The sequence below is a fragment of the Oncorhynchus kisutch genome, linkage group LG8, assembly GCF_002021735.2.
Source record: "Oncorhynchus kisutch isolate 150728-3 linkage group LG8, Okis_V2, whole genome shotgun sequence".
In the NCBI taxonomy this organism is placed as follows: Eukaryota; Metazoa; Chordata; class Actinopteri; order Salmoniformes; family Salmonidae; genus Oncorhynchus; species Oncorhynchus kisutch.
The window spans coordinates 9,561,709-9,582,219 of NC_034181.2; the positions used below are offsets into that span (position 1 = coordinate 9,561,709).

Genomic DNA, 20,511 nt, shown 5'->3' on the forward strand with positions numbered 1-20,511 from the left:
TCCTCGCAGAAATTGGCCCGAGCGCCAGTGGTGAGATCACGCGTCCCCCCTCTGAACACGCCCCTAAGGACCGTCGCCTTGGAAACGAGGCGTGCCCAAAGCGCTCGCGGAGCAAATCTCCGATGCGATTGGCTAATGTATCGTATGACGCATTCCCATGCCATCTCTCCACGCTCATACAGTAGGAAGCCTGCTCTCTGTTGTCTCAGCCCGAAAGCTGTCTCTCAAGCGAGCACGACCATTTGGGAGCTTGTGTGCATGTAAATGATTTATTGTATCAATAAAAATATGCACACTGTATAGGCTAATCTGTACTCGGGCTCAAATTAATCTTCAGACAGAAACCGGGATTTAAAGCAAGGACGATCGGTTTTAAGCGAGGGTTGACTCCGGCTTTTAACTGTATCCATTTAGCTGTCTTTGAGACTTTTTGACACAGGTAAGCAGTCTCCGATCCTATTGAACCTGCTTGATATTTACACCTGTGTGGACTTGTGCCCAAGATTTCCACTGGATATTGTTTTCGCACCTATTTCTAAGGGTTGTTTAGCAAATTCTGGGATTGCACACACAGGCAGTCAGTGACATAGATATGGCTGCCATCTTCCTCACTATTAGCAGTAGAGACATTCTGTAACTAATATGTTAAAAACCTACCACCGGTATTACCGGTATCAGACGCTGCTATTACTAAGCCTACAATATGTTTTGCAATACATGGTTTGTTGGTCAGAAAATGCATGCACCGACTACAACATTCAGATGGTTGAGGTTGTTCTCTGCGTTATCTTGCATTTGTAGCAGCGCTCGCACATCTCTTTAGAACGCTCGCTCTAGTACCGAATCTGATACAGTTTTTTGTAGGATAGATAGAGTCGCCTCCTTGTAGCCCAGACTATACTATAGTATAATCACAGTAGATAGAGCCGTCTCCTTGTAGCCCAGACTATACTATAGTATAACCACAGTAGATAGAGTCGCCTCCTTGTAGCCCAGACTATACTATAGTATAACCACAGTAGATAGAGCCGTCTCCTTGTAGCCCAGACTATACTATAGTATAACCACAGTAGATAGAGCCGTCTCCTTGTAGCCCAGACTATACTATAGTATAACCACAGTAGATAGAGCCGTCTCCTTGTAGCCCAGACTATACTATAGTATAACCACAGTAGATAGAGCCGTCTCCTTGTAGCCCAGACTATACTATAGTATAACCACAGTAGATAGAGCCGTCTCCTTGTAGCCCAGACTATACTATAGTATAACCACAGTAGATAGAGCCGTCTCCTTGTAGCCCAGACTATACTATAGTATAACCACAGTAGATAGAGCCGTCTCCTTGTAGCCCAGACTATACTATAGTATAACCACAGTAGATAGAGCCGTCTCCTTGTAGCCCAGACTATACTAAAGTATAACCACAGTAGATAGAGCCGTCTCCTTGTAGCCCAGACTATACTATAGTTTAACTACAGTAGATAAAGCCGTCTCCTTGTAGCCCAGACTATACTATAGTATAACCACAGTAGATAGAGCCGTCTCCTTGTAGCCCAGACTATACTATAGTATAACCACAGTAGATAGAGCCGTCTCCTTGTAGCCCAGACTATACTATAGTATAACCACAGTAGATAGAGCCGTCTCCTTGTAGCCCAGACTATACTATAGTATAACCACAGTAGATAGAGCCGTCTCCTTGTAGCCCAGACTATACTATAGTATAACCACAGTAGATAGAGCCGTCTCCTTGTAGCCCAGACTATACTATAGTTTAACTACAGTAGATAAAGCCGTCTCCTTGTAGCCCAGACTATACTATAGTATAACCACAGTAGATAGAGCCGTCTCCTTGTAGCCCAGACTATACTATAGTATAACCACAGTAGATAGAGCCGTCTCCTTGTAGCCCAGACTATACTATAGTTTAACTACAGTAGATAAAGCCGTCTCCGTATAGCCTACTGTATTTGCTGTGGCTGGTGTTTCTTACATTTTTAGTCAGTGATGATAGACAGCGACTGTTCTCGCGCTGTCATGGTCGGATGATGTTTGAGTTGCATCCATGATGATGCCTATGATGAGGCCATTAGCGTCCCTTTCTTATTGGTTGATGCTGCCAGCCGGTGTCTAAGGTGTGTCTGCCGCTGACTCGTTCAGTCAACGTCATAAGTCACTCTGGTGAAACTTGCTGTAAAACCTTATTATACATTATAATAATAAATAATAAACTGTTTATTTTAGTTAATGCTGTGTTTTATAAACGTGTTGATCAAGGTTGTGATACTGTTTTATATGCGTAAAGGTTTAATTTGTCATTTTTCTGCTTTGGACATCAACATATTGTTCAGTCATAGCTTCCGGAGAATTGCCTATTTTTTTTAACTGAATTTAAAGATGGACAAGTATTTCCTATATTCCTCTTGCATCATCAGAAAGTGTAGATAGCTTAATCCCTGTCCTCTCCTATGCATCATGACACCATACAGTCAGTACCCTATAGGTATATAGGCAGTGTATAGTACACTACACAAATTGTAAAGAAAGGTTTCGGTATATATGAGAATATTTGGTATGTTTGGTGTAGTAAATAGAGTGACTGAAACTCAGCTGATGTTTTTTTCCCGTGAACAAATGTCCAACCTATCCAGTCAGTGTGTGTGATTGAGATACTACATCAGATACAGTCTATTGTTGTAGGACCAATAAAGGTTAATAATAATTAGCTAATATAGGCTACTGTATTTGACTCGCTAAATGTCTTGTTCATGAGTAGGCGAATTGGGAACTTAGAAAGTACCACAGTCCTGTGATTTTGACAAATGGGCTCGGTCTGGTCTCCACCCTGGTTTGACTCAGTGTTTCTGTATGGGTTACTCTACTCTCTACCTTCCAGGAAGTCTTCCTTCTCTGTTGGCTTTGTCATCGTCACCACAGTACAAAGATGAAAGAGCACATCAGGCCAACTAATAGATGACTACCCTATAAAGTTGAAGGGACACTGCGCTCCAAAATTCTAAAAATACTCGCTATTTTGCTGGTCATTTGTCAACATTGCTGTTGGTGTTTCTATCCTCTCAGTGACATTACACATTTCGACACTAAGCTTTAGTACTGATAGTATTTGATCTCATACATAGGTTGCCACAAAACAAAATACTGCTCTTTTCTTCTAGGATGCCACTCTCTGTTGCCTCTGTCAGAGTTGGACTTTCAGTCTTTCTTTTTGTCTTTTTCTAAAGCACATTCACCGTTCCCCAACCCCAGCCCCACCATGCTGACTGGTCTGTTCCGTATGCACGGCATGCTGGTGGCCTCCCACCCCTGGGAGGTGATCGTAGGCACTGTCACCCTCACCATCTGCATGATGTCCATGAACATGTTCACTGGCAACGCCCAGATCTGCGGCTGGAACTACGACTGCCCCAAAATGGAGGAGGTACGGAACCCGGATGGATGGATAGTACTGTGCTGGAGGGGATACCTAGTCAATTTCAAAAACCAAATGTATTCAACCAAAATGTGTCTTCCGCATTTAACCCAACCCCTCTGAATCAGAGAGGGGGGGGGGGGCTGCATTAATCAACATCATCGGCACCCGGGGAGCAGTTGTTGTTTGGGGTTAACTGCCTTGCTCAAGGGCAGAGCGGCAGATTTTTCCACCTTACCAGCTCGAGCATTCTAACCAGCAACCTTTCAGTTACTGTCTGAATCGCTCTTAACCGATAGGCTACCTGCCGCCCCATAGAGCCATAGACTTATGTAAGAAGTGCGGTACAGGGTTAGGAAGGATGGATTTAAAAGGGTTGAGGCATAGAGGGGTAAAGGGGTGGGAGGAGGAGTGAAGGCCTTTGTCGTCTCGGCACCGTATCGGGACAGTCTTAGACTAGAGCTTGTAAGAACTATCGAGGCTACAAGGGCTCCTAGCAACCTAGCCTAGGGACCTATACTGTAGTGTACACTTTCACCTGGTTACCATATATGGTTTGGAGGGTATGTACATACTACTCGTCATTGAGTACAAGTAGGACACCTAACAAAAGGTAGCTTGTTCACGGTACATGAGAAAACCATTAAATACCTTTTATTTAAAGTGCATTTTTCATGGGTCACATGTTTTACGTGTCCATCAACTTGTCTATTTTACAACACACAGTAGTTAGGCCTACTGTCTGTTCATTGTACTTTCAGTTCCTTCAGTTAATCATCATCGTTTCCTTTAGTGATATTTTTAAAATGGACTTTTATGATGAACTTACTGCATTGATTATGTTGTCTCTGCCTCGCTTCCAGCTGGTTCTAAGCAGTGACATCATCATTCTGACCATCACACGGTGCATAGCCATCGTGTACATCTACTTCCAGTTCCAGAATCTACGGCAACTAGGTTCCAAATATATTCTTGGTGAGCATTTACTGTAAAAATCCGGTAAATATACTGTAAAATACACAGTCAAATGAATCTTGCAAGTGACATAAAATATATATTCTAGGTCAGCATTTGTTTGTACTGTAAATATTCTGTAAAGATACTGTAAATACTATGTACTGTGATCTTTACACTTACACTTTAAAGTAATGTAAATGTAGCGTGTTAATCTAAAGTGAAATATATTACAATATCAAAATATATTCTAGGCAAGCATCGTCATTCAGGGCAAGCAATATTCAGTTAAATATACTGCATTATAAACGGGTCGTTCAAGCCCTAGATGCTGACTGGCTGAAAGCCGTGTTATATGAGACAATATACCACAGGTATGACACAAAACGACTTGTTTACTGTTCTAATTACAATGGTAATATTGGTATGTATTGTGGCCAATATATCACGGCTAAGGCCTGTGTCCAGGCACTCCGCGTTGCAGAGTGTAACACACCCCCTCAGGCCTTATTACTTAAATATATACGTCAATTTAAATCTAACCAGTTGCACTTCTTACCATATATCATCTTTGTTTTTAGGCATCGCTGGACTATTCACCATATTCTCCAGCTTCGTATTCAGTACTGTCGTGATTCACTTCCTGGATAAAGAACTCACTGGCCTCAAGTATGTAAACCCAAGAGAACAGTACAAAACACAATGTTTCTGTCAATATTGATGTCCTATGTTGACTGTTCCCAAGCATCCACACATTGCTCCAGGTTTACACACGGTTGCAGTAGGCTATATACTGGTTTTCAGTGAATGTATAAACACAGCAGTGTGAGTCGCTTTGGATTAAAACAAACATCTGATAAATGGTTTATGTTATAAGATACACTCTGAGCCTCAATTTTCCTCTTAAGTATTTGGATTAGTTGGCCTACTGTAATATCACCAAGATTCGTCATGGAGGTTATTTAACCATTTGTCCAATTACTATAGAGGAGAGACAGAGAGAGGGTTTCCTGTTGACCTCTACTGTTGTGCTCCAGTTCAGTACTACTGTAGCTCTTCAGAAAATGTTTGAGTCTCACACACACTGTCGTCCATGTTGTGCTCCAGTTCAGTACTACTGTAGCTCTTCAGAAAATGTTTGAGTCTCACACACACTGTCGTCCATGTTGTTCTCCAGTTCAGTACTACTGTAGCTCTTCAGAAAATGTTTGAGTCTCACACACACTGTCGTCCATGTTGTGCTCCAGTTCAGTACTACTGTAGCTCTTCAGAAAATGTTTGAGTCTCACACACACTGTCGTCCATGTTGTTCTCCAGTTCAGTACTACTGTAGCTCTTCAGAAAATGTTTGAGTCTCACACACACTGTCGTCCATGTTGTTCTCCAGTTCAGTACTACTGTAGCTCTTCAGAAAATGTTTGAGTCTCACACACACTGTCGTCCATGTTGTGCTCCAGTTCAGTACTACTGTAGCTCTTCAGAAAATGTTTGAGTCTCACACACACTGTCGTCCATGTTGTTCTCCAGTTCAGTACTACTGTAGCTCTTCAGAAAATGTTTGAGTCTCACACACACTGTCGTCCATGTTGTTCTCCAGTTCAGTACTACTGTAGCTCTTCAGAAAATGTTTGAGTCTCACACACACTGTCGTCCATGTTGTTCTCCAGTTCAGTACTACTGTAGCTCTTCAGAAAATGTTTGAGTCTCACACACACTGTCGTCCATGTTGTTCTCCAGCGAGGCCTTACCTTTCTTCCTGCTTCTGATCGACCTCTCCAAGGCATGCGCTCTCGCCAAGTACGCTCTCAGCTCTAACTCACAGGTACATGTCGCGTCCCGTGGGAACACATCAGTAGTAATATACAGCACGTTATTCTGTTATTATATAGCTGTTATATGCTGTTGCAACACATTGTGTTTCTGTGATAGCGGACACTCTGTAGTAGTGGCCCGTGTTGAAAAGGCTTTAAAAAGGTTTCCTTAAATACGTTTTGATAAATGTATTAATTGATTGATCACCTGTGTAACAGGACGAGGTGCGCGACAACATCGCCCGCGGCATGGCCGTCCTGGGGCCCACGTTCACTCTGGATGCTCTGGTGGAATGTCTGGTGATCGGGGTGGGCACCATGTCAGGTATGGAAGGGAGCACAGAGCACCAGAGTCCACATATAGTAATTTTGACCAGAGTTGGCTGTACAGGGAATATGATATTATTTTGGATGCAGTATTCCAGGTTTGATTGATTGATGGACTGATTGATCTTCCAGGTGTACGACAGTTGGAGATCATGTGTTGTTTTGGCTGCATGTCTGTCCTGGCCAACTACTTTGTCTTCATGACGTTCTTCCCTGCCTGCGTCTCCCTGGTCCTAGAGGTAAGGGATAACACACACACAGACACACACACACATCCACAGACACACACATCCACAGACACACACACACATCCACAGACACACACACACATCCACAGACACACATCCACAGACACACACACATATCTAAACCCAGACACACACGCATCCACAAACACACACACACATCCACAAACACACACACATCCACAAACACACACACACACATCCACAAACAAACACATTCACACACATCCACACACACACACCCACACACATCCACAAACACACACACACACATCCACAAACACACACATTCACACACATTCACACACACACACCCACACACATCCACAAACACACACACACACATCCACAAACACACACATTCACACATATCCACACACATCCACTAACACACACACACACATCCACAAACACACACTCACGTCAAATGAAATAGGTGTAAAACGAGAGATGTAGACGTGTAAGGAGAGGAGAGCCATAGCATGAGTAGAAATCTAGACTAAATGCCTTGAAGCAACATGATGAGACAGACACTAAATGCCTTTAAATGAGACAAACACTAAATGCCTTTAAGCAACACTGAGACAGTCTCAGTGGCTATGACTGTGTGTGTGTGTGTGTGTGTGTGTGTGTGTGTGTGTGTGTGTGTGTGTGTGTGTGTGTGTGTGTGTGTGTGTGTGTGTGTGTGTGTGTGTGTGTGTGTGTGTGTGTGTGTGTATATATATTCTGACCTGTGTGTGTTCTCTCTTCAGCTGTCCAGGGAGAGTCAGGAGGGTCACCCCATCTGGCAGCTGAGCCACTTCTCCCGCGTGATGGAGGAAGAGGAGGATCACAAGCCCAACCCTGTCACCCAGAGAGTCAAGATGATCATGGTAAGACTACGCCGGTGTGTGTGTTGTGGTGTGTGTGTGTATGATGTGTGTATGGTGTGTGTGTGTTGTGGTGTGTGTGTGTTGTGGTGTGTGTTGTGGTATGTGTGTGTGTGTGTGTTTGTGTGTGTGTATAGTGTGTGTTTGTATGGTGTGTGGTGTGTGTGTGTTTTAACGTTGCTGTTTGCCCTCCAGTCTCTGGGCCTGGTAATGGTGCACGCCCACAGCCGTTGGATCGCCGACCCTCTCTCCCTCAACTCCAACCTGGACGTCTCCCAGGTGAGCTCCATGTCCCTGGACAACCATTTACCCAAGAGGATCGACCCCGAGAGACCCCTCTGGCAGTTCTACATGTCAAGGTGAGTTCTACCTGGAATTCTAATTAGCTTCTGGAACTGACGAAGTTGAAATGGAATTGATTCCACCCCTGGACTGTGACTCGACCAATCCAGTCTCAACAGTGTTGACGTAATGTAAACGTATGTGACATTTTATTAAAGTACAATCCATATTCTCTTCTGTTGTTTTATTGTTGTTCTCTGTCCGTTGTGTCCCCAGGTTGGTCAGCATGGACATAGAGCAGGTGATCTGTCTGGGTCTGGCCCTGCTGCTGGCCGTCAAGTACATCTTCTTTGAACAAGTCGAGCTGGAGTCCACCCTGTCTCTGAAGAGCCCCCTGTCCCAGGGGCCCGACCGTGCTCCCCGCTGGAGCGCAGACCAGTGCTGCAGGAAGGAGGTTGCCCCCCCCCACCCCCCCAGGTCCCCCCTCAGGACCGCCACCCCCACACCCCCCGCCCTGGCTGAGGCCACCAAGGAGGAGAGAGGTACGGCAGGGAGGAACAAGACGTGTTGTACAGTGGTGTTATGGTGGTCTGGAAAGGACTGTGAGAAATACAGTCGTTTTAGCTGGTAGCGTTGCTAACATACAGAAATAGATGGAGGTAGTCAGTCGTTTTTAACTAATGCAGTTGATTGGGGACGATAACATGAACATGTATTGAGGTTGACATCTATACAAACATTATACTCCGGTTTCAACCTCAACATTGTGTGAAATACACATAGAAACAGTAGCCTAAATGTAGGCTTATTCTGCTCGGGTGCCATGAGGAGTTTCAGGATCTTTCCCCCAGCCGTTTCAATGACATTTCCATTGTTCTGGTCGAGTTTCACTGACCTCTTTACTGCGTCAATACATTCCTTACAGTGCTGTCTAGCTCTAGAATAGATCTCAACAAGGTGAAACTCTCTCAGCCTCTGGGGCTTTGCTCTGAACTCGTTGGTTAACTTAATTATCGTTCCTTTCCGTCCCTCTTTCCCCCTCCTCCCCTCTCTCTCCTCCCCTCTCCCTCCTCCTCCCCACCCTAGCCGAGGTGATCCGGCCGCTGCCTGCCCCGACCACCGAACCCCAGCCCACCTTCCGTCTGGGCTCTATGGAGGAGGAGAGGGAGAGCCAGGCGGAGTGCCCCAGAGCAGAACCCTCTCAGCCCAGCCTACCCTCAGACCCCAGACCATTGGAGGAGTGCCTGACCATCCTGAAAAACCCTGAGGTATGGAGGGATGTACACTTACATAGCTATGGTTCCACATGCACGCACGCATGCACACTCACACACCGTTTACAACCAGGGCTATGGTCAATTACAGTCAATTTCAGTGCAGAATGGACTGTATTACATACGATAAGTCACTCTGGATAAGATGGACTAAGATGTAATGTAATGAAATGCAGAACTGATCCCCTGTTTCACAATGTCAATCCAACGACTGTTTCCATGGTGTGGACCTGTAGGAGTATTGTATGTCTGTGCAGTAATAACCCCTTGCTACGGTCTATGGGTTTAACTATATCCCTAATGAGCTTAACTCACTTTACTCATTCACTTAGGCTGAACCTATTAGAGCAGGACAGTAATAGAGAACGGACATTCAGTGAATCCATCGTCTGATCGTCACCTGATCTACCTGTGACCCAGTGGAGGCTGGTGGGGAGAGAACATAGAGGCCAAGCTCCTTTCCAGCCATTACAATGAGCCCGTCCTCCTATTTTAAAGTTGTGGGGGGCAATGAGGAGATTTGGGATGTTTCCCACACAGGAGCTTTACCCCACTTGTTTCCATGGCATTTCCATTGTTTTGGACCTCTTTACCACATCTATCAGAGGTAGATCAGGTGACCGTCAGACGATAGGTCACTGGTAGATCAGGTGACCGTCAGACGATGGGCCACAGGTAGATCAGGTGACCGTCAGACGATAGGTCACTGGTAGATCAGGTGACCGTCAGACGATAGGTCACAGGTAGATCAGGTGACCGTCAGACGATGGGTCACAGGTAGATCAGGTGACTGTCAGACGATAGGTCACAGGTAGATCTGGTGACCGTCAGACGATAGGTCACTGGTAGATCAGGTGACCGTCAGACGATAGGTCACAGGTAGATCAGGTGACCGTCAGACGATGGGTCACAGGTAGATCAGGTGACCGTCAGACGATAGGTCACAGGTAGATCTGGTGACCGTCAGACGATAGGTCACTGGTAGATCAGGTGACCGTCAGACGATAGGTCACAGGTAGATCAGGTGACCGTCAGACGATGGGTCACAGGTAGATCAGGTGACTGTCAGACGATAGGTCACAGGTAGATCTGGTGACCGTCAGACGATAGGTCACGGTAGATCAGGTGACCGTCAGACGATAGGTCACAGGTAGATCAGGTGACCGTCAGACGATGGGTCACAGGTAGATCAGGTGACCGTCAGACAATAGGTCACAGGTAGATCTGGTGACCGTCAGACGATAGGTCACAGGTAGATCAGGTGACCGTCAGACAATAGGTCACAGGTAGATCAGGTGACCGTCAGACGATAGGTCACAGGTAGATCAGGTGACCGTCAGACGATAGGTCACAGGGAGATCAGGTGACCGTCAGACGATAGGTCACAGGTAGATCAGGTGACCGTCAGACGATGGGTCACAGGTAGATCAGGTGACCGTCAGACGATGGGTCACAGGTAGATCAGGTGACCGTCAGACGATAGGTCACAGGTAGATCAGGTGACCGTCAGACGATAGGTCACAGGTAGATCAGGTGACCGTCAGACGATAGGTCACAGGTAGATCAGGTGACCGTCAGACGATAGGTCACAGGTAGATCAGGTGACCGTCAGACGATGGGTCACAGGTAGATCAGGTGACCGTCAGACGATGGGTCACAGGTAGATCAGGTGACCGTCAGACGATGGGTCACAGGTAGATCAGGTGACCGTCAGACGATAGGTCACAGGTAGATCAGGTGACCGTCAGACGATAGGTCACAGGTAGATCAGGTGACCGTCAGACGATAGGTCACAGGTAGATCAGGTGACCGTCAGACGATAGGTCACAGGTAGATCTGGTGACCGTCAGACGATAGGTCACTGGTAGATCAGGTGACCGTCAGACGATAGGTCACAGGTAGATCTGGTGACCGTCAGACGATAGGTCACTGGTAGATCAGGTGACCGTCAGACGATAGGTCACTGGTAGATCAGGTGACCGTCAGACGATAGGTCACAGGTAGATCAGGTGACCGTCAGACGATAGGTCACAGGTAGATCAGGTGACCGTCAGACGATAGGTCACAGGTAGATCAGGTGACCGTCAGACGATAGGTCACTGGTAGATCAGGTGACCGTCAGACGATAGGTCAAAGGTAGATCAGGTGACCGTCAGACGATAGGTCACAGGTAGATCAGGTGACCGTCAGACGATAGGTCACAGGTAGATCAGGTGACCGTCAGACGATAGGTCACAGGTAGATCAGGTGACTTTAGCTACATGTGCTGTAATGTTTGTTAATCAGAAGTAAAAAAGTTGTCACTTTTCATGTGAATCTGTCCACGAGAGGTTACATGTACTGTAACTTTAAATGTTTGCAGAAAGACTACCTCGACACTTAGCCTGGGTTTCTGAATAATTGTGATATTTCAATGTTATTACATACATTTCTTATCACCAAGATCCATTGCATTGTGTAATACACTTTGAAAAGTGCTTTATACATGCATTTCATTGGGTTTCATTGCATACTGCTGTACACAGAATGTGTGTGTGTTTTGAGTTGACACAGTCTCTGTGCGGCCTCCACAGATGGGAGCCCGATTCCTGAGCGATGATGAGGTGGTGGTTCTGGTCAACTCTAAACACATCCCTTCCTACAAGCTGGAGGCCATGATGGAGAGACCAGAGAGAGGGGTATCCATCCGTAGACACATGATCTCCTCCAAGCTCCCCAACTCCTCCGCCCTCTCCTCTCTGCCCTACCTAGACTACGACTACTCTAAGGTGAGGATTTCTAGGCTTTTGGTTGAAGTTGTTATGTGATTGATACATAATGTCCACCCAAAGGGCATTAAAACATCAATGCTTGATGCACAAAACAGTAATTCAGTTCTTTGTTTTTATTTGCATAACCACCTCTGTGGTTGATGGAAACTGAAAAACAATCTTTGTTGATGTTTTGGTTGCCAGGTGATGGGGACCTGCTGTGAGAATGTGATTGGATACATGCCCATTCCGGTAGGCGTGGCCGGGCCTCTTCACCTCGATGGGAAGCAGTTCCAGGTCCCCATGGCGACCACAGAAGGCTGCCTGGTGGCTAGCACCAACCGGGGCTGTCGTGCTATCTCCGTAAGTTACAGTGTTATATACTGTAATACAGCATACTGCACTAGACAATGGTAGAATCACTGTACTGTATACCAGTAACTACATATGGAAGTATATATTAAACAGTACTACTAGGAATAATTCAGTGAAGTAGCTGTATCCAGTCTATGACCACCCTGACCTTTCCTTAACCTTTGCCCCCTCTCCTCTCCCCCAGTTGGGTGGCGGTGCCAGCAGTCGTATCCTGGCTGACGGGATGACCCGGGGTCCTGTGATTAGGTGCCCGTCGGCCTGCCTGGCTGCAGAGGTCAAGGGCTGGCTGGAGAGCACCGACGGATTCCAGGCCATCAAGGACGCCTTCGACCACACCAGCAGGTCAGAGGTCAAACTGTCTGGAATAAAATATACTTTAGATTTAGGGGATATTGAGGAGGAGTGCCTCAGTTATAGAAATAGAATGTAGGTGGAGTCTGTTATATAGAATGTGGGTGGGGTCTGTTATATAGAATGTAGGTGGAGTCTGTTCTATAGAATGTAGATGGAGTCTGTTATATAGAATGTGGGTGGGGTCTGTTATATAGAATGTAGGTGGAGTCTGTTCTATAGAATGTAGATGGAGTCTGTTATATAGAATTTGGGTGGGGTCTGTTATATAGAATGTGGGTGGGGTCTGTTATATAGAATGTGGGTGGAGTCTTATATAGAATGTGGGTGGAGTCTGTTCTATAGAATGTAGATGGAGTCTGTTATATAGAATGTGGGTGGGGTCTGTTATATAGAATGTGGGTGGAGTCTTATATAGAATGTGGGTGGAGTCTGTTCTATAGAATGTAGATGGAGTCTGTTATATAGAATGTGGGTGGGGTCTGTTATATAGAATGTAGATGGAGTCTATTATATAGAATGTAGGTGGAGTCTATTATATAGAATGTAGATGGAGTCTGTTATATAGAATGTGGGTGGAGTCTTCTATAGAATGTAGATGGAGTCTATTATATAGAATGTGGGTGGAGTCTGTTCTATAGAATGTAGATGGAGTCTGTTTATATAGAATGTGGGTAGAGTCTGTTCTATAGAATGTAGATGGAGTCTGTTATATAGAATGTAGATGGAGTCTGTTATATAGAATGTAGATGGAGTCTGTTATATAGAATGTAGGTGGAGTCTGTTATATAGAATGTAGGTGGAGTCTATTATATAGAATGCAGATGGATTCTGTTCTATAGAATGTAGATGGAGTCTGTTATATAGAATGTAGGTGGAGTCTATTATATAGAATGTGGGTGGAGTCTGTTATATAGAATGTGGGTGGAGTCTGTTATATAGAATGTGGGTGGAGTCTGTTATATAGAATGTAGATGGAGTCTGTTATGTAGAATGTGGGTGAAGTCTGTTATATAGAAATATATATATGACAGAAATATAATTATTTTATAGATCGGTCCACTCTATATGTTCTATTTCTATGGTCAACATTTGAAAACAGTTGTGAAGAGAGAAGACTGATGGCCTCGTCTTTTGGTTGTGTTTCCAGGTTTGCTCGTCTGCAGAAGCTCATGATTGGTCTCGCTGGTAGAAACCTTTACATCCGCTTCCAGTCCAGAACAGGAGACGCCATGGGAATGAACATGATCTCTAAGGTGTGTGTGTGTGCGTGCGTACTGTGAGCGAATGTGTGTGTTAGACATGTAATGTGTGTGTTAGACATGTAATGTGTGTGACTATCACGTGTCATGTTAATTAGCTGGTTATTGTCTCCCTGTGTGTGTTGCTCTATATATGTCCTGTGTGTGTGTGTTGCTCTGTATATGTTGTGTGTGTGTGTGTGTGTGTGTTGCTCTGTATATGTCGTGTGTGTGTGTGTGTGTGTTGCTCTGTATATGTCGTGCGTGTGTGTGTGTGTGTGTGTGTGCGTGTGTCCTGTGTGTGTGTTGCTCTGTATATGTCCTGTGCGTGTGTTGCTCTGGGTGTAACCAGCATTGTGTGTCTATCTCGTCAGGGAACAGAGCAGGCTCTGGCCAGGTTACAGGAGCAGTACCCTGAGCTGGTGGTTCTGGCAGTCAGTGGGAACTACTGCACCGACAAGAAGCCTGCAGCCATCAACTGGATCGAGGGTCGGGGAAAGTCTGCTGTGTGCGAGGCCACCATCCCAGCTAAAGTGGTCAGAGAGGTACACCACTTTATACAGTTGAAGCTTAGTTTCTTCTGTTTGTTTTTTGTTTTTTCATTCAAAATGTCGTATTGATCGTCATTCCAGACCTAGGTCAAGTACATATGTCGTATTGATCGTCATTCCAGACCTAGGTCAAGTACATATGTCGTATTGATCGTCATTCCAGACCTAGGTCAAGTACATATGTCGTATTGATCGTCATTCCAGACCTAGGTCAAGTACATATGTCGTATTGATCGTCATTCCAGACCTAGGTCAAGTACATATGTCGTATTGAAAGTATTTGAGGTGTGCTTAATTTAGCTAAGGGTTTGCACTCTGTGGGAAATTCCATTGGTTCTGTTGAGCCAGTCAGACTGCATCAAACAAAGCTCAAATATTTAACATTATGTATTTGACCCATGTCCAAGCACCATATTTCTATGTCCGAGCCGATCTATGCACCATATTTCTATGTCCGAGCCGATCTATGCACCATATTTCTATGTCTGAGCCTATCTATGCACCATATTTCTATGTCCGAGCCGATCTATGCACCATATTTCTATGTCCGAGCCGATCTATGCACCATGTGTCTATGTCCGAGCCGATCTATGCACCGTGTTTCTATGTCCGAGCCGATCTATGCTTTGTGTTGAGTGTATTTTCCCTGTCTATCTACCAGGTGTTGAAGACCAGCACCGAAGCCCTGGTAGATGTCAACATTAACAAGAATCTAGTAGGATCCGCCATGGCTGGAAGCATCGGTGGCTACAACGCCCACGCAGCCAACCTAGTGGCAGCCATCTACATCGCCTGTGGACAGGTAAGAGAAGAGCAGGACCTGTCTTTTCAAACGGGGATAGTGTAGCTTCATCGGATAAATGTTTAAAGTAGGAAGAATTGTACATGTATTTTGTTACATGGAGATATTAACATCGTTTTTTAATCCTGAACTAAGAAGCTATGTTTAATGTGTTAGAACGAGGCTAAATCTGGGTCCAGGATACCTACCCTATAAATGCTTTTCAATCCAGGAATATGTGTAATCTGGGTCCAGGAAACCTACCCTATAAATGCTTTTAAATCCAGGAATATGTGTAATCTGGGTCCAGGAAACAAGTCCATAATGTAACAAACTTTTAGTCGGGGCACTAACCGAGCCACCTGTCTCGTTTAGGACCCAGCCCAGACGGTGGGCAGCAGTAACTGCATCACTCTGATGGAGACGTCAGGGCCTACAGGAGAAGACCTCTACATCAGCTGTACCATGCCCTCCATAGAGCTGGGTACTGTCGGAGGAGGAACCATCCTGGCACCACAGCAAGCCTGTCTGCAGGTAGGAACACACACACACACACACACAACAGTATCTAGACTAGACTACAATATTATATAGATTGGAATATTAATGTATTGTGTACATCAGTGTTTCATTCCATAAAATAACCTCATAGCAGACATACAGTTATCTATGAATAATGTGTGAGACGTATAAGCAAAACATTAAAAGCTCTACATAAATACACACACACACACAGACACACACACACACACACACACACACACACACACACACACACACACACACACACACACACAGTAAATAGTTGTCTGCTGCAGAAGATCACTGTCCAATCAGTAAATAGTTGTGTCTGCTGCAGAAGATCACTGTCCAATCAGTAAATAGTTGTGTCTGCTGCAGAAGATCACTGTCCAATCAGTAAATAGTTGTGCCTGCTGCAGAAGATCACTTTCCACACAGTGAGTGTGAGATGGTTGGCCTGCCCCCAATGTCTTCATGTGATTCCACTTCCACTGTGTTGCTGTAGATGCTGGGCGTGCAAGGTGCTAGTCAGGAGTGCCCTGGGGAGAACGCCAGGCAGCTGGCCAGGGTGGTGTGTGGCACGGTGTTGGCCGGTGAGCTGTCTCTCATGGCTGCCCTCGCCGCCGGGCACCTCGTCAAGAGTCACATGACCCACAACAGGTGAGGGTTTGGGATAGTGTGATGAGCGGTGGAATATTTGGGAAAAGTCTGTGGAGATGTAGCGATACAAATGGTTTTAATTGAAGTAGATAAAAGCGTGTCAGATCTCCTCTACAGGGCATTCGGAAAGTATTCTGACCCCTTGACCTTTTCCCACATTTTGTTACGTTACAGCCTTATTCTAAAACATATTAAATCGTTTTTCTCCCCTCATCAATCTGCACACAATACCCTATAATGACAATGCAAAAACAGAAATAGAAACTTTTGCAAATGTATAAAAACTGAAATCACATTTACATAAGTATTCAGACCCTTTACTCAGTACTTTGTTGAAACACCTTTGGCAGCGATTACAGCCTTGAGTCTTCTTGGGTATGACGCTACAAGCTTGGCATACCTGTATTTGGGGAGTTTCTCCTATTCTTCTCTGCAGATCCTCTCAACCTCATTATGGGGTATTGTGGGTAGATTCATTTAATACATTTTAGAAGAAGACAAAACAAACTAACGTAACAGAATATGGAGAAAGTGAAGGGGTCTGAATACTTTACGAATGCACTATAGCCTAAATGTAGCAATACTTTCTGTCACGTTTATTATGTCGTGTTTGTTCGTTATTTTCTACAGGTCCAAGGTAAACCTGCAGGAAACAACCCCAGGCGCCTGTACCAAGAAGGCATCTTGAGATGTTATGGATCATCATGGTTCTCTGGGTGTTGGGGTATAGAGAGGAGAGGTGAGAGGGAGCCCTTCCCTGGGACCAACCCAACAGAACGGAGGACTTCTCTTCCCAGCACAATAGAAGGGCTAAGACCCAAATGGCACCCTGTTCACATTTATAGGGCTCTAGTCAAAAGAAGGACACTATAAAGGAAATAGGATGCCATTTTGGACAGCCAAGAACAAAGAGCATCATGTCTGGACAGAAACACAGATACATATTGCATATTTAACACTATTTCATTGTGTTTTAAAAAAAAGACATACTGTGGTCATTCAATGTGTTTTCCTCCTCTGACATCAGTGTACTTACCATCATGCCTCATTGTGCTGGAAAGTGGAAACACAACGTCTGAAATCAGACAGATTTTCTCTCTCTGGAGTATTTTTGTATCGTGAATGAACTTTTTATTTTTTATTTTAAAGCAGTTGACTATGAAGACTTACTCATCATGTACATGTTAGCACCAGGCGTTGTTTTTTTGTTATGCTTGGGTTGAAGGTTCAATGCCGAAACAGTTTACTGGGTAACTAAGAGTTGAGTTTAGCCACAGCAGAACTGTGACACAACGGTGTAGAGTTCTGTTAGACTGGTCCCAGATCTGTTTGTGCTCTTGTCTAACTGTATTGTCATTGCCAAGCCAAACATGTTTAGCATGACAATTCCATTACGGAGTCGTCAAGAGAGCAGAATCAGACTGGCACCCAGGCTAGAGTTCTGTACTGTAACAGAACTCTAATTATAGATTGGCGAATGTCTTCAAAGAAACAAGGACATTCAACGAAAGCTGGAGATTGTAAATGTGAAAAGTATACCCAAACGTCTTGATTAATGTACTTGCAAATTGTTTTAATTGCCAAATACAGCCTTCATAACCTAGAAAAAGTAATTCCCTAAAAACAAAGCTTTAGCCTGTTTCTCTTATAAGAACTTGAGTTGTAAACGGTTTGTAATGCTAGGGAGAACATGTAAAGAGACATTTACCACTTGTTAAAGGTTCGAGAGACACTGGTGTGTATGCAGATAAAGGTGCTATAATAAGCGATGACGTTGGCTTGAGTGGGTAGATAGTTGTTACTGTGGAAAAGAACCGTGTGAACAAGTGCCACTGACTGTACACGCAAGACAACTAACCGGTTTGGCTTCAAATGTCTGCCACTCATAGAAATGGATGCCGCCTCCTGTGTAACAAGCGAAAGTATGTACACTATATTCTGTTTCAAACCCCTTGTATCTGGATGGTCAGAAACGGCTGTTTCAAACCCCTTGTCTTTGGATGGTCAGAAACGGCTGTTTCAAACCCCTTGTCTTTGGATGGTCAGAAATCGCTGTTTCAAACCCCTTGTCTTTGGATGGTCAGAAGCAATGGGGAAAGGGAAACGATTCATGGTGGATTGTGTGAGTCACAGACTGCTGGTTTGTCCACATTTCTAATGGCGAATGTGGAGATCTGATCTGAGCATTATACTTCTGTAGTCAATAATACGGATGTATTTCGCATATATTTTGTAATAAAAAAAAGGGAATTTACAATAAAAATGTACAATAGAAAACAAAGTTTCAGTTTTTATTGACTTGTTGAACTGAAGTTATGATCTTTAAATGTTGTTGTGGTAACTACTGTATTTTAGGTTTAACTAACTAAATAACTACTGCATTTTAGGTTCAACTAACTAAATAACTACTGCATTTTAGGTTTAACGAACTAACAAACAACATTGACGAATACGCTGATTCGGTGAGCGAGTTTATTAGCAAGTGCATCGGCGATGTCGTACCCACAGCAACTATTAAAACATTCCCAAACCAGAAACCGTGGATTGATGGCAGCATTCGCGCGAAACTGAAAGAGCGAACCACTGCTTTTAACCAGGGCAAGGTGACCGGAAACATGACCGAATACAAACAGTGTAGCTATTCCCTCCGCAAGGCAATCAAACAAGCTAAGTGTCAGTATAGAGACAAAGTAGAGTCGCAATTCAACGGCTCAGACAAGAGGTATGTGGCAGGGACTACAGTCAATCACGGGTTACAAAAAGAAAACCAGCCCCGTCGCGGACCAGGATGTCTTGCTCCCAGACAGACTAAACAACTTCTTTGCCCGCTTTGAGGACAATACAGTGCCACTGACACGGCCCGCTACCAAAACCTGTGGACTCTCCTTCACTGCAGCCGACGTGAGTAAAACATTTAAACGTGTTAACCCTCGCAAGGCTGCAGGCCCAGACGGCATCCCCGGCCACTGGGTCCAGGGCTTCCTGACGGGCCGCCCCCAGGTGGTGAGGGTAGGTAACAACATCTCCACTCCGCTGATCCTCAACACTGGGGCCCTACAAGGGTGTGTTCTCAGCCCTCTCCTGTACTCCCTGTTCACCCACGTCTGCGTGGCCATGCACACCTCCAACTCAATCATTAAGTTTGCAGACGACACTACAGTGGTAGGCTTGATTACCAACAACGACGAGACAGCCTACAAGGAGGAGGTGAGGGCCCTTGGAGTGTGGTGTCTGGAAAATAACCTCGCACTCAATGTCAACAAAACAAAGGAGATGATCGTGGACTTCAGGAAACAGCAGAGGGAGCACCCCCCTATCCACATCGACGGGACAGTAGTGGAGAAGGTGGAAAGTTTTAAGTTCCTCGGCGTACACATCACGGACAAACTGAATTGGTCCACCCACACAGAAAGCGTGGTGAAGAAGGTGCAGCAGCGCCTCTTCAACCTCAGGAAGAGGTCGCTTGTCACCAAAAGCACTCACAAACTTTTACAGATGCACAATCGAGAGCATCCTGCCGGCTGTATCACCGCCTGGTGACTGCTCCGCCCACAAACGTAAGGCTCTCCAGAGGGTAGTGAGGTCTGCACAACGCATCACCGGGGGCAAACTACCTGCCCTCCAGGACACCTACACCACCCGATGTCACAGGAAGGCCATAAAGACCATCAAGAACAACAACCACCTGAGCCACTGCCTGTTCACCCCGCTATCATCCAGAAGGTGAGGTCAGTACAGAAAAATGTTTCACTAGCCACTTAATATAATGTTTACATACCCTACATTACTCATCTCATATGTATATACTGTACTCTATACCATCTACTGCATCTTGCCATCTTGATGTAATACATGTATCACTAGCCACTTTAAACAATGCCACTTTTATATGTTTACATACCCTACATTACTCATCTCATATGTATATACTGTACTAAATACCATCTACTGCATCTTGACTATGCCGTTCTGTACCATCACTCATTCATATATTTTTCTGTACATATTCTTTATTCCTTTACACTTGTGTGTATAAGGTAGTTGTTGTGAAATTGATAGATTAGATTACTCGTTGGTTATTACTGCAT

The 20,511-nt window shown here is 44.8% G+C and overlaps 1 protein-coding gene across 1 annotated transcript; it reads left to right on the forward strand.

Annotated features, from left to right (window-relative positions):
• Positions 1 to 192: 192 nt before the first annotated feature.
• Positions 193 to 18,704, forward strand: hmgcra (3-hydroxy-3-methylglutaryl-CoA reductase a). The gene is made up of 20 exons (XM_031829656.1): positions 193 to 439; positions 3,243 to 3,439; positions 4,294 to 4,405; positions 4,966 to 5,053; positions 6,122 to 6,206; positions 6,415 to 6,520; positions 6,655 to 6,761; positions 7,520 to 7,639; positions 7,832 to 7,995; positions 8,195 to 8,460; positions 9,005 to 9,186; positions 11,766 to 11,960; positions 12,147 to 12,305; positions 12,502 to 12,659; positions 13,819 to 13,924; positions 14,284 to 14,454; positions 15,122 to 15,262; positions 15,617 to 15,775; positions 16,269 to 16,423; positions 17,054 to 18,704. Exons 2-20 carry the CDS (start codon positions 3,275 to 3,277, stop codon positions 17,109 to 17,111), a joined length of 2,697 nt encoding a protein of 898 aa, XP_031685516.1. The 5' UTR covers positions 193 to 439; positions 3,243 to 3,274; the 3' UTR covers positions 17,112 to 18,704.
• The last annotated feature ends 1,807 nt before the right edge of the window (positions 18,705 to 20,511 follow it).